Source organism: Merops nubicus, unplaced genomic scaffold (assembly GCF_000691845.1).
Source record: "Merops nubicus isolate BGI_N331 unplaced genomic scaffold, ASM69184v1 scaffold15000, whole genome shotgun sequence".
Classification (NCBI taxonomy): Eukaryota; Metazoa; Chordata; class Aves; order Coraciiformes; family Meropidae; genus Merops; species Merops nubicus.
In genome coordinates, this window is record NW_008580982.1 from 2,465 (window position 1) to 15,220 (window position 12,756).

The 12,756-nt window shown below is 46.4% G+C and overlaps 1 protein-coding gene across 1 annotated transcript; it reads left to right on the forward strand.

Moving 5' to 3' along the window:
* Nucleotides 1-267: 267 nt before the first annotated feature.
* LOC103780172 (echinoderm microtubule-associated protein-like 6) lies at nucleotides 268-12,613 on the forward strand (the record flags this gene model as incomplete). The annotated part of the gene is made up of 12 exons (XM_008947866.1): nucleotides 268-346; nucleotides 1,595-1,724; nucleotides 2,848-2,946; nucleotides 4,579-4,752; nucleotides 5,416-5,624; nucleotides 6,787-6,944; nucleotides 7,618-7,732; nucleotides 8,748-8,936; nucleotides 9,736-9,908; nucleotides 10,556-10,718; nucleotides 11,425-11,528; nucleotides 12,460-12,613. Coding segments are annotated over 12 exons (1,747 nt in total), but the record flags the coding sequence as incomplete, so codon positions are not given.
* Between the last annotated feature and the right edge of the window lie 143 nt (nucleotides 12,614-12,756).

The following is a 12,756-nucleotide window of genomic DNA, read 5'->3' on the forward strand; positions in this document are numbered from 1 at the left end:
AACTGGTAGAGGCTGAGCTCCCTGACACCTCAGAGGCTTGTGCCTCTCCTTTTGCTCAGAAGGATCAATAGTAGCAGGGAACTTTATCTGTCTTTCAAGACCATTTGCACAAATCCAATTACAGTAATATTGTGTCATTGCAGTCAGCTCGTCCAGTTGCCGTTGTGGCTGTTTCCTGTTCCCATACAAAACATGCTTTATGGTTTTGAAGGCTTTATTTTGCTTTCCATTATATTGATTGTCTTCTTTTCTAAATGTGTGTTTCAGGCCACCAGTTAGCAGAGCTGCTCCTCAACCCGAAAAACTGCAAAAGAACAATATCAACAAAAAAAAGAAACTGGTTGAGGTCAGGCATAATACTTTTTCATTTTCTTTAGGGGTAGTAAGTGGTGGGTGAAATTCCTCCTTGTTTTGAGGGCAGGGGTGAAATTCCTCCTTGTTTTGAGGGCAGCTAAAGTCATGTCTAGGTAGAAGAGAGAGACTTTTCTTGGAAGAGCTTTCAGCTCTGGTACAAACCCCAGATGGATGTGATAGACAGCAGCCTCTGTCAGAAGGAACCTCAGAGTTGGCATGTTGAAAGCTTTGCAATAGTATCAGTTGTCTCCAAACCCCAGATTTCTCTCTGCATTTGAAGGGTGGGTACAGCCAAAGTGTTTGTGCACCTGGGGGAGAAACCACGCTCTCTACCCAACCCCAAGGGAAATACAGTCAGAAACTTTCACACATGAAAAGTCATGTGTGGGATTTTGGGTGATGAGAAGTGCTCATTACTTTGGAAGGTACCTTTTTCCCAAAACTGTAGCCCCCCCCCAGCTATTTTGAATTTCCACATAATATGCTGAACAAGGAATAGTCTGTGATGTGTGTGGACAGTTTTCAACAAGTGCTTGTCTGGCAGTGTAATTCAGAGCATTCCAAGAAAGCTGTAATTGTGTTGGGGACAGATTCATCAGTCTGTCTTCTGGGCTAAAAAGCAGCTTCAACAACAACCCATTAACCACAACAGTTTTCCTGGAGGCAGTTTCCTTGGCAATTGCTTATTGTAAGCTGAAATTACACCTGTGATTAATGCTTTAACAACAGAGTGACTTGGAGCCCACCTTTGCTTCTTGTAAGGACTTGAAGGTCAGAATTTAGACTGTTGAAATCTGGTAGTTTACGAGAATGATTTTTGAAGACTCTTAAAGTAGAAGTGAAGATAGTTGCAAATATCTGATACCCTCTACAGCTATCAAGCTGTGATGGGAAGATTGATATTGGATCTGTCTTGTAAGTTGTACAGATTTTGGATGGAAATTTACAGAAACAAAACATTTACAGCAGGCTGAATTAGTAAAGAAATAATAATATAAATGCAGTGCTTTAGTTGACCAATTAATGCCTGCTACATAGTCTGTGGGAATGTCATGCCTCAGTAAATTAGCACAAGAACAGGGATAACTGATGAATTATTGCTTAACTACTCTGTTGCCTCTGCAAGGTATTTGTAGCTTGTGTAATTCTTTTAGAACTGTGTTTGTGATCCGAACTCTGTAATCTCCTTGTTTCTTCTGTCGTTTCACTCCTGTTCTCTGGTTTTGTTTTGCTTGCCCAGGAGCTGGCTCTAGACCATGTTTTTGGCTACCGAGGGTTTGACTGTCGCAACAACCTGCACTACCTGAACGATGGGGCTGATATCATTTTCCACACGGCTGCTGCAGGCATAGTGCAGAATCTCTCTACTGGTAACTCCACTTGGAACAGTACTGTGAGATGACAAAATGCTGTTTGGGTAAAATATTTCTGATTGAGAGCCTTAACTTCTCAACATTCCTCTAACTTGCTTATGTTTTGTGACCTCATAAATAATGTAAAAATTAGTAAATCTAGGTGGCTCTTGTATCAGATGGACAGTTTCTCCTGCTCAGGGCATCCTGTAGAGCCATCCTGCTCCTTTCAGCAGGTAGGAGACTCTGCCTAGAAGTGTCATAAAGTCCTGCTCTGTTTCTGCAGGAGTGGCTTTCTCAGAGGAGAGAGCCTGGGTTATGAACTGACTAGTACTCCTGAAAACGTTAGGAGCAGTAACTTCTCTTGTTCCATTTTGGGTTGTTTTTGCACAGTCCTGCTCCAGGGAAGGTACAGTTTGATGTAGCCCTGTGTGAGCAATTTGCTCTTTGGAAGGGGTAGAAATATTCCCTGGCTTTTGGGTAATGGAGAGAAGGGAAAACATCAAATCTTTATCTGGCTTGAAGTTTTAGCACCAGCATCTCCACATTCGTCATAGCTCTGGAGAAACAAAAACAGAAATAGAAGGAAATTTGGTTTTGTTTTATTTGCTCATGGTGCCACAGTGACCCAGAGCAGCAAGCTCATCAGCTCTGCTGCCAGGAAGGGCAGAGGCAGAAAAGCTGTGACATCTGGTGACCTCTGGGGACTCCAGTCTGAGCGCAGCCACTGACCCCTGGAGCTGGGGAGCGCTGGGGTCCCATCTGTTCTTTTTGGGCCCTTTCCCTTGGGAGGATTTCTCAAGGCACAGACTTCACAGGGCTTTGCTCCCCACTGGCCAATCCCATTTACCAGGAAACCTGGGCCCTCTGTCTGCCAGCCCTGCTCTCCCTGCAGTTCCAGGACGGCTGTGGGGCTGATTCCCAGTTCCCTGGACACAGCTGGGTCCCCAGGGAGTGCTGGTTGATAGATGTATGCATTTGTGCTCCTGGTTCCTGCCGACAGGGTGCCTGCCCTCCCCCTCCCCACATTCCTGCCTGGAGAGCACAGGGGGAGTGCAGCACGAGCTCGGGAGCATTCTGCGCTTCGGGCGGTTCTGTCCTCGCTCCTGTTGTGAATAAAACCATGTTTCAATTTTATTAGGTAGTCAGAGCTTCTACCTGGAGCATACTGATGACATTCTCTGCCTAACTGTGAATCAGCACCCAAAGTATAAAAATATTGTGGCTACCAGCCAGATCGGTAGGTGACTCTCCATATAATAAAGTTTTACTCAAAAATTATCAGGGGCACTGATTTATTTTGGGCTTTTCTGTGTAGAAGCTTTACCAGGACATGCCAGTGTTACTGTCCTCAAACTTTCCTTTGATTTTAAAGAGGTAATCAAGCTTCAGGATTTTCTTACATTTTCAACTTCATCTCTGATTGTGAGTCATGGGATTTTGGAGTTAATTGTCATATAATCATATTTCAGAAAGCAGGCTTTGAGAAACTGCTCTAAATCATGTCAGTAATCTGTAATCACAAGATCTGTAGTATTCCCTCTTCCTTCCTGTGTCCAAGGCACTTGTTTAGCAGTAAAATGCTTAGCAGTGAAAATGCAATAGTGAAGGTGTGCAATGCAGAAGTACAAAAGCTGTCTGGAAAAGGAAGGAAACTGAGATCTCTCAGCAGAAGTTGGGACACATGTAAAGGGCCAGCTGTGAAACCAGATGTGTTTCTGTGTGTATTATTTGGAGGAAGAGGCCTGATAGATTCCCTAGTGCAGGGGTAGATGCTGGATGGGAAATGTGGGACCATGTGTCCCGAGCCTGCAGGTGGATCTGCTGCTTTTACCTGAAACTGCTTGAATACCAGAAAAATTATCTAATTCCTGTCCTTCTGGAAGGAGACTCAAGTCTGTAAATTCTGCAATAAACAACTGAACAGAGGGCACAAAAACGGCTGTAGCTGAACACCTTGACAAACAACCCTTGCCTCCTGTACTGAGCACTGGCATTTCAGTTGGAACGTCGAGTGAGCCCAAAAAACTGGACGTATTGTCAGAGCTGCAGTTCCAAATACTGGTTTTGGTGGCAGGGAGAAGGTGACTGTTAAAGGCCCTTGTTCTAGGCTGTCAGTAAGAGCCCATGAAATCAGTGTGTCTGATTCTGGCTGATGCTCTGTGTAACTACAGTCGTTTCACTCTGAAATGTAATAACTTTTTAAAACTGCATGTCTGTAGCATTTCTTTTAAATACCATTTTTAAAGCTCAGAAGTACTAAATATTGTTGTGATATTTGTGTATAAAAACTAATATACCCAAACAAGTTCAACAATATTCCTGCTTATTTGTTTTGTTGATTTAATCCATATCCATTTTCAAATTTTTAATTTTATTTTTTTTTTCCTTCTGGTGCTGATGCTGGCACTTCAGCATTAGAAACATGACTTATTTCACCTATTGTTTTCCCTTGGTGCTTCCTCATTTGCCATTGCTCTCACAATGCAGGTGATATGACAGAGTTCCCAGGTAAGGCTGATTTGTTTGTGAATTTGGGTCGGCAGCGTTCTGTGCCAGTTTCATGTTCCCTGGTTGTATCTGTGTGAATCGCGGATACAAGCGAAACATCAACAGACAGTTGCTTTTGCATGAGGGTCTTCATAAATGTCACGTGGTTCTTTTAGAAGTTGTCTTACTTGATTGAATACAATGATTTCCCCTGTGTTTTGCAAGCTATTATGGATTTTTTTTTTTGAGTAATGTTAATCTTAAAACAGAAATCCACAACTTGTGTCTGTTGAGGTTACATGTTTTTGAAAAATGCCTGGTCTGCGTTGCAGCTTTCCAGGTGTTGCACTAAGCCTCTTTCCATGCATCTTTTTGCACGTAGGTACGACTCCCACAATTCACATCTGGGATGCTATGAGCAAGCAGACCATTTCCATGCTGCGTTGCTTCCACACCAAAGGGGTCAACTACGTTAACTTCAGTGCAACTGGCAAACTTCTGGTTTCGGTCGGAGTTGATCCGGAACATACAATCACAGTGTGGAGGTGGCAAGAAGGTAACTCTGGAAAAATCGTGATCCTTCAGCCCAACAGAACTGCATACAGCTGTTGGCTTTTCCTTTCAAGTCTTTGGGATAGATTTGTGTCCTTACTCTGAGTGTCGTGGCTCCCTAAGTCACAAAACCTGTTAAAGGAGATGGCAAAGTGCTAGAACAGCGGAATGAGAAACTAGGTTTTAAATGGCTATTCAGCAGAACTGAGGTTATATAATATCAAATTCCATGAAATTAGGGAAAGTATTTTCTTCTTCTTCCTAAAGTCCTTGAGCTTTGCATTCTGTGCTGCAGACAGGCCTTTGGGAAGCCGTTTCAAAAAGGAGTTATCCTGCTCAGATGTGGAGGGGAGAGCAGAAGTGCCTCAGCTCATTAGGTGCCCCCCTGGGTGTCTCACCAGATGGTGACTCGCTGATGACACAGAGTTGCTGTGTTGTTGGGTCACTGACCCAGGCGACAGCCGGTGCCATGAGGGCCTAACTCTGCCTCTCCTGAGCCTGTCAGCTGCCACGCAGGACACGGGGACCAGGCGGGCTCTGCCAATTGAGATGTCTGACAGGGCACAGGTCTCTCGGCCAATCCCAGGTCAATCTGGTTTATAAAATCATATCAGAGCTTCATTTTGCATGTAAATTTTTTGGTTTTATCCTTTCCTGCTGGAAACAGGGGCTAAGGTTGCGAGCAGGGGAGGACACCTGGAGAGGATATTCGTTGTGGAGTTCCGCCCGGATTCAGACACGCAGTTTGTGTCCGTGGGGGTCAAACACATGAAGTTCTGGACGTTGGCTGGCAGCGCTTTGCTTTACAAGAAGGGAGTCATCGGGTCCATGGAAGATGCCAAAATGCAGACCATGCTTTCTGTTGCCTTCGGAGCAGTGAGTTCCAATTGCTTGCTACACAATTCCAGCATGCGTTTTTATTAAACCCGTGTGTCCGTGTCCTGTGTTGAAACCCAGTACAGTGGGGACAGTGCAGGACCACGGAGCTCTTGCTTGGTAGTTCAACTTCTAATTTAAAACTTGGGCACCATTGAATCCTCACCTACTTTTTCTAGGCAGGGTTGGGTTTCTCTGTTAGCAAATGTTTTTTATTAATGCCTTGCATACCTCCAGCATCAGCTGCCGTGGCTTCTATTGGCTTACTTGGTTAGTTATTTAGCACTTCCCTGATTAACTTAGAGAAATGGGATATTGTTATTTTGTGTATAGGCTCTGCAAACTTTTTTTGCTGCTACCAGTATTTGGTATGACCTGTGCTGGTGATCCAGCTAATGGTGACACTAAATACTCCTCCTGCTGTATGCTCCCCAGGGAACCACAGCACTGTGCTTTAGACTTCATAATGAAGGAAAACAATGCCTGTTAACAGTGACAAAGCAGTGTGACCACGGTACTAAGGTCTGAAATAGCTTCTGCTTCATCCAGAAACCCCAGAGAAATCACCTTTGCAAAGGTTAAGCATCAGTTACACAAACCTCTTGCTCCTAATTATCCACCCTGTACAATAGAACTGACGTGTGAAATGTGAGGGTGTGAAACTGGGCTCCCAAATCCTCATCCGTGTGCCCAAACAAGTGACTTTGTTGTCAAAAATAGCTTAATTGTAAACATTTCTTCCTATTCCCATGGCTCTATTCCAGTATGAACTACAAGTAATGTAACAGACGCTGAAAACCCCAGAAGTGGTTTTATAAAAGCAGCAGAATGTAACATTAGAACAAACAAATTGCTTGTCCCTGCTTCCCAAGTAGAAACAGTCCAGCATTCTGTTTGCTAAAATAATGAAGCTGAGATGCTGTGAGGACACCTTCAAAACCAGGAGGTGACTGCTGCTCCGTTGGCACGTGTCACTGAATCCCACTGTCACACTGAGCTGCTGTCACTCAGAGAGCAGCTCCCTCCTGGCAGGTGGCTTTGCTTCCCACACACGTGGCACGGTTGACTCCTCAGGAGATGTGACAGCTGAAGGAACTGCAGTTCAAGCTGAGCCAGAACTCTGAGGTGGTTATTACATGGGGGGTCGTTGCTGTTGTTGCAGAACAACCTCACCTTCACCGGTGCCATAAACGGAGACGTCTACGTCTGGAAGGACCATTTCCTGGTCAGACTTGTGGCCAAAGCCCACACAGGGCCCGTGTTCACAATGTACACGACTCTTCGAGATGGACTCATTGTCACAGGAGGGAAGGAGAGACCGTAAGACATGTGATCTTCCTAAAGTGCCCAACTTTTGTCTCTTTTATATCTATACATTTATTTACCCAGTGCCCTAGACATACCATTGATACCTGGGAAGTGGTGTGTATCTGCACCGTAGCAGTTTCAGGCTGAACTTGACACAGCAGGTGTTGTAGTGAGTAAAGGATGGATAAGAAGGACACCTGAGGATCACAAGAGTGCCCATGGTGCACAAAGGACCTACTGAACCCCACATTGGCCACTGACTGTGTGAAGTCCTTGTGGCCTGAGCCCCTGCCAGCCTGGCATAAGGGCCTTTCTGAATTTTGTACTTCCATCAAGCTTCAGGCTACAGACAGCCTCTCCCAGTGGAGACTCTGTCATTAGCAAGTTCTTTTATTTACTGTAAGTAACATTTGCCAAGCTTACCTTGGTGACAGAGATTTGAGATGAAGTGATGAGAGAACAACTTGGTTGTTGCAGGTTAGCTGTGGTACTGTTTGAAACATGAAGTGTGATAACATTTAAATCTGCATTATTTACTTCCCGTTGCACCACAGTGAGGTGCATTTCTATACAGCAGAAGCTGATTCAGTGTGTGTTTTGTTACTTAACGAGAGAAATCCCGCTGGGATTTGCTGTAGCCTGTGCAGAAGGAGACATCTGGGTAACCCAGCGCGCTTCCTTTCAGCACCAAGGAGGGGGGAGCGGTGAAGCTGTGGGACCAGGAGATGAAGCGGTGCCGAGCCTTCCAGCTGGAGACCGGCCAGCTGGTGGAGTGCGTGCGCTCCGTCTGCAGGGGCAAGGTGAGGGGCCGCGGGAGGAGAACTGGCTGCCACCCAGGAGGGCTGATCGATGCCCAGTTTCTGTGAAGTGGAACACAAGAGAACTAGGGAGCCGTTTGACAGGCTCAAGCCACTCTTGCACGTTTTCCTTGGAGTGTAGGTGTTGTGGCAGGGGCGTGTGGTGATGCAGGAGCGCTGCTGCATCCTGTGGGCATCTGTCCTGCTGACTTCATCAGCTGGTCGCTAGTTAACTTCACGTGTCCAGTCTCAGGAGCTTGTGCTCGTTGGTACCACCACTGGGGGATGCTGGTTTCTATTTCTAATCGGGTAGCCATCAACCAATTCCAAACTGCATCTGCTTGGGCTTTTTCCAAGTACTTGCCGAGAAAGCTCTTGCAGTTCAGACAATGACAGATGCATCTAGAGTAGACATGAGGTGCTCTTAAAGTCTAACTGAACCTAAAACTCTGGTGGGTTTTTTTTGTTATTGCCCAAATATTGAGCTACCTCAGAGGTAATTCATACTTTGCCAACTTGTATGTGAACACTTTGAGCTGAATTAAAACCCTTGATGGCAAGGTGGAAAATCCACCAGTCACTCAACAGCAGCACGGCTGCTGGATGTGAAGGTGTCAGTGTTTTCATCTAGAGTAGACATGAGGTGCTCTTAAAGTCTAACTGAGCCTAAAACTCTGGCGGGTTTTTTGTGTTGTTGTTGTTGTTAGTGCCCAAATATTGAGCTACCTCAGAGGTAATTCATACTTTGCCAACTTGTATGTGAACACTTTTTGAGCTGAATTAAAACCCTTGATGGCAAGGTGGAAAACCCACCAGTCACTCAACAGCAGCACGGCTGCTGGATGTGAAGGTGTTGGTGTTTTACTCTCCTTTTTTAAAGTTTTCTCCTTGTTCTAAGCTAGAGGCTTACCACAGATATTTCTACAATACTTCAGTATTTTAGTGCTATTAATATAGTCTGTCTGTCACACTGACAACCCATCTCTCACTGGGTTTGGTTTTTTTTTGCTACAAACAGGGGAAAATTTTAGTGGGAACAAAAGATGGAGAAATCCTGGAAGTAGGAGAAAAAAACGCTGCTTCGAACTTGTTAATTGACTGTCACATGGAAGGGGAAATCTGGGGCTTAGCAACTCACCCTTCAAAAGACATATTTATCTCTGCAAGCAACGATGGAACAGCGAGAATCTGGGACCTGTCAGACAAAGTGAGTGTCACTGCGTTGAAGTGCTGGTGAAAACGGATCATGTGACAGGACGGAGCAGGTTCCCCTGTCCGAGGTGCCGGCTGTCAGCAGCCACCCGGGGAGGGGGCAGCGTTCCTCCGCCCGCTTTTGGGGCGGGTCTTTGCGCTCCTGCTGCGTGGGGAGGTGAGAAGGCCCGTCCTGGGTGGGGTGCCCCTGCTGCTCTTCCCCAGCACAAGCCATCCGCGGGACGTGCAGTTACTTGTGAGCCCTGGTGCCAGTAGGGAGTGCCCTTGGCTGTTTGGCACACAGAGTTTCCAGAAGCTTTCAAACCTGAGCTAACGGGGATCATGTTTAGTATGGAAGATGGATATATGACAAATACAGTCAGATAAGTGAAAATGCAAGAGGATGCTAGTATGTTTTCACATAGCAAATCCAATGGAAGAAGCCTGCCCTGACCAGCAGTTGCAGAAGCTGTTGACATCACCTTTCAGACAAAACAGGAAAGGGATTTTTTCAGCCTTTTTCTGCTAAACTATGTTTTTTTCTGCTGTAAAACTTGACATCACCCTGCAACAAGATAGATGCAAACACTAAACTCCCTTCTGAGTTACATCTGTATTTTGAAGCCTGCTGTGCAACACATGCCTGGTGGGAGGTGATTTTTTTTGTTGTTAGATTCCAGATTTATATTTAGAGGAAACTAGAGACAATTGGGTTCTAATAAGTGACTTCTGTGCTTGGTGTTTGGAAACTTTGCATGATGTGCTTGGTAGTTTTCTCCAGGGGAGGTATGAGCCTGTTGCTTTTGTTAACACAGAAACTGGTGAACAAGGTGAGTCTAGGTCACCCAGCGAGATGTGCCGCGTACAGCCCTGATGGGGAGATGGTTGCCATTGGCATGAAGAACGGAGAATTCGTTATTTTACTCGTAAACAGCCTTAAGGTTTGGGGCAAAAAGCGTGACAGGAAGTCTGCAATTCAGGATATCAGGTATGTCAGACGTTGCTGTTGGAGTTTGCTAAGTGTACAGCCCTTACCCAAGAAAAAGTCCCATCCGGTTCCAGGTTGATTTCCAGAGTTTTTGATAGCTCCATATTTGTGGAAACCTGTCTGAAATGGTAAAATGTATTTCTGGGCGGGCTGGTGGCTTTCTGTATGCCTAAAGCTCCTGAATCTTACATACCACACACTGCTTTTTGTCCTGTGACTAACTCTGTTACAGCCACTTGAATATAGCTAGTAATTGTACACCGTGGAGCTCGTGACTGGGGGAATAAATGTTACACTCCTTCATGTTTGGAATTTTAATGTTTAATGCGTTTTATGTGATTAATGCATTTTAATTTAATTACATTTTTAAATTGCAATTCCTGTCACTTTCTCATGGAGGATGTTACTCTGCACAATGTGCACTTTGTTAGCATGATATTAACATCACTTAACTACCTACAGCATCCTCAGTCTTCCTCACCTGTTAAGCATCAAAGTTTAGTTTGGATACAATCCTGCTATTGATTGAATCGCTATTCTTATTTTTTCATTAAATTAATTGGTTGTCTTGTGTTAACGTGAGAAGCACAAGAAAATCTTGCACAGAAACAGTAAATTCTCTTCCCCTTGCCTGTTTCCCTGTCTAGGATCAGCCCAGATAACAGGTTTTTGGCAGTGGGTTCCCAAGAACATACAGTGGATTTCTATGATCTGACCCAAGGCACCACCCTGAACCGAATAGGCTACTGCAAAGACATTGCCAGTTTTGTCATCCAGCTGGATTTCTCTGCAGACAGCAGGTACATTCAGGTACGTCTGGGGCAGCCCACGTGTGGTTGGGGTCACTGGGACTTACCAGACATAGTCACTCCATGGAGGGCAGAAAGGGGGGAGGCTTTCCAAAGCTGTGTCAGCTTGGAGGTGCCCCTCCATGTCCTGAGGCAGGCCAGGTGACTCGGGTTGTCTTCAGGGTGTTCACGGGACTCTGTGCAAAGCCCTCTCTGCTTTCCCAAGTGCTCGGGTGGACCCCTGGGTTCTGCATCCCCAGCGGGTGTGAGCTCCAACACGTCTGACTTCCCTCACACGGTGTGCTGAGGGCAGAGGGTTCTCCCTCCTCAGGGCAGGGGGGCAGGGCTGAGGAACACACCCTGGATTCTAACGGGACAGAGCTGGTTCTCCTTCTCCTGGCCCCGGGATGGGAGATGTATGACAGCCAGGTGAACGGGAGGATTCCTTCCCAAACGTTCCTGTAAGGCCAAGCTGAGATAAACCAGAGTGGGTGTAGCTGCAGGGGACTGTCAGCACTGCAGTGGACAGACCAACAGCCCATTCAGTTGTCGTCCCGTTACATCGTCATGCTTCACACTGCACAGAGTGGCTCTGGCTAAGGAGGACATTTTATCCTAGATATTTATTTCCTATTAAAACCTGTTGAGACTGTTACTGCTGGAAATCTAAATACAGAAACCAATGTATCTATGGCAAACTTACTAGTGTGTTTCTTTCCTACTTTCAGGTCTCCACAGGTGCCTACAAGCGTCAAGTTCACGAGGTGCCACTAGGAAAGCAAATAACAGATCCTGCATTAATAGAAAAGATCACGTGGGCCACGTGGACAAGGTAAAACACTGAAGGAGAAAGCTCCACTTACACAGCTATTTTTTCACACACAGATGCAGCCAGCTGGTGTCTGCAGTAATTATTGCTGTAGTACTAGTGAGGGCTGGCTGCCACTCGTCCCAGGCTTCCCAGCAGTGAGGTGTGTGCCCCCTCACGGGGCTCTGTACCACTTGAAGTGTCCCTTTTAGTGGCTCACTGGCATAGGCACGGCCTTATCCTGCATCAGGGAAGGCAGAGGCCTGGAGCCCTGAGCTCACTGGGCTTAGGAAGGAGCTGTGGGTGTCGTTACAGTGGAGTTACTGAGGTGGTTGTGTATAGGACCCTCCCCACAGGGCAGCAGAACTATGGCTGTGCTCTCACTGTAGAAAGTGGAACAGGCCAAAAGCAGCTCTGGCAGCAAGCAGAGGGTGCCAGCACAGGCAGGGCTGAGGAGAAGGTGAGTGAGAAGCTGCCTACGCTCCCTGCTCTGCTGGCGGGCAAGCAACAAACTCTGCCCCACACGACTCTTTTCTAAGGGCTCCTGACAGACCGTGGGAGTGGGGCAGATGCATCTGGCAGTTAATATGTGGGTAAATAGGAAAGATTATAAAGGAACTTTAACTAAGGGAAGAACAGCTATTTTTTAAGAACTATTCTCCATCCAAACACACTTCCTCTTCATTCAAGAACTTCTGGTTAGGAGACGAGCACTCCTGTCAAAGACCCCTCTGGGCAGGTACATCACAAGTCCATGAGGAAAGGAGGAGACCAGAGCTGCATGTGTAAAATTATGGAAGTGGTTTCACAGGGAAATGACCTCAGGATTTATGACCAGAGACGCTGTAAGAGTCACACAAAAAGGCGTGTTCTTGTGGTGGCCTCTGTAATGAGATCACATTCAGTGTGATGTCCTGTGGACTAAGGCTCCTGTCCTAACTTGGTTTTGGACTAGCATTCTTGGGGATGAAGTCATTGGAATTTGGCCACGCAACGCAGACAAGGCCGATGTCAACTGTGCGTGTGTGACCCACGCCGGCCTGAACATCGTCACGGGGGACGACTTCGGGCTGGTCAAGCTGTTCGACTTCCCATGCACTGAAAAGTTTGTGAGTGGGTGTTTCACTTTCATCAACAGCTCGCTCCTCCCCGCGCTGGGGCGCCTTAGCCGATGGCGTTGTGGTGCTGGAAGGGCCCAGCCCAGCAGGCACCTCCCGGGCCGTGGGGCAGGGGGCTGGGTGGCAGAGGGGCC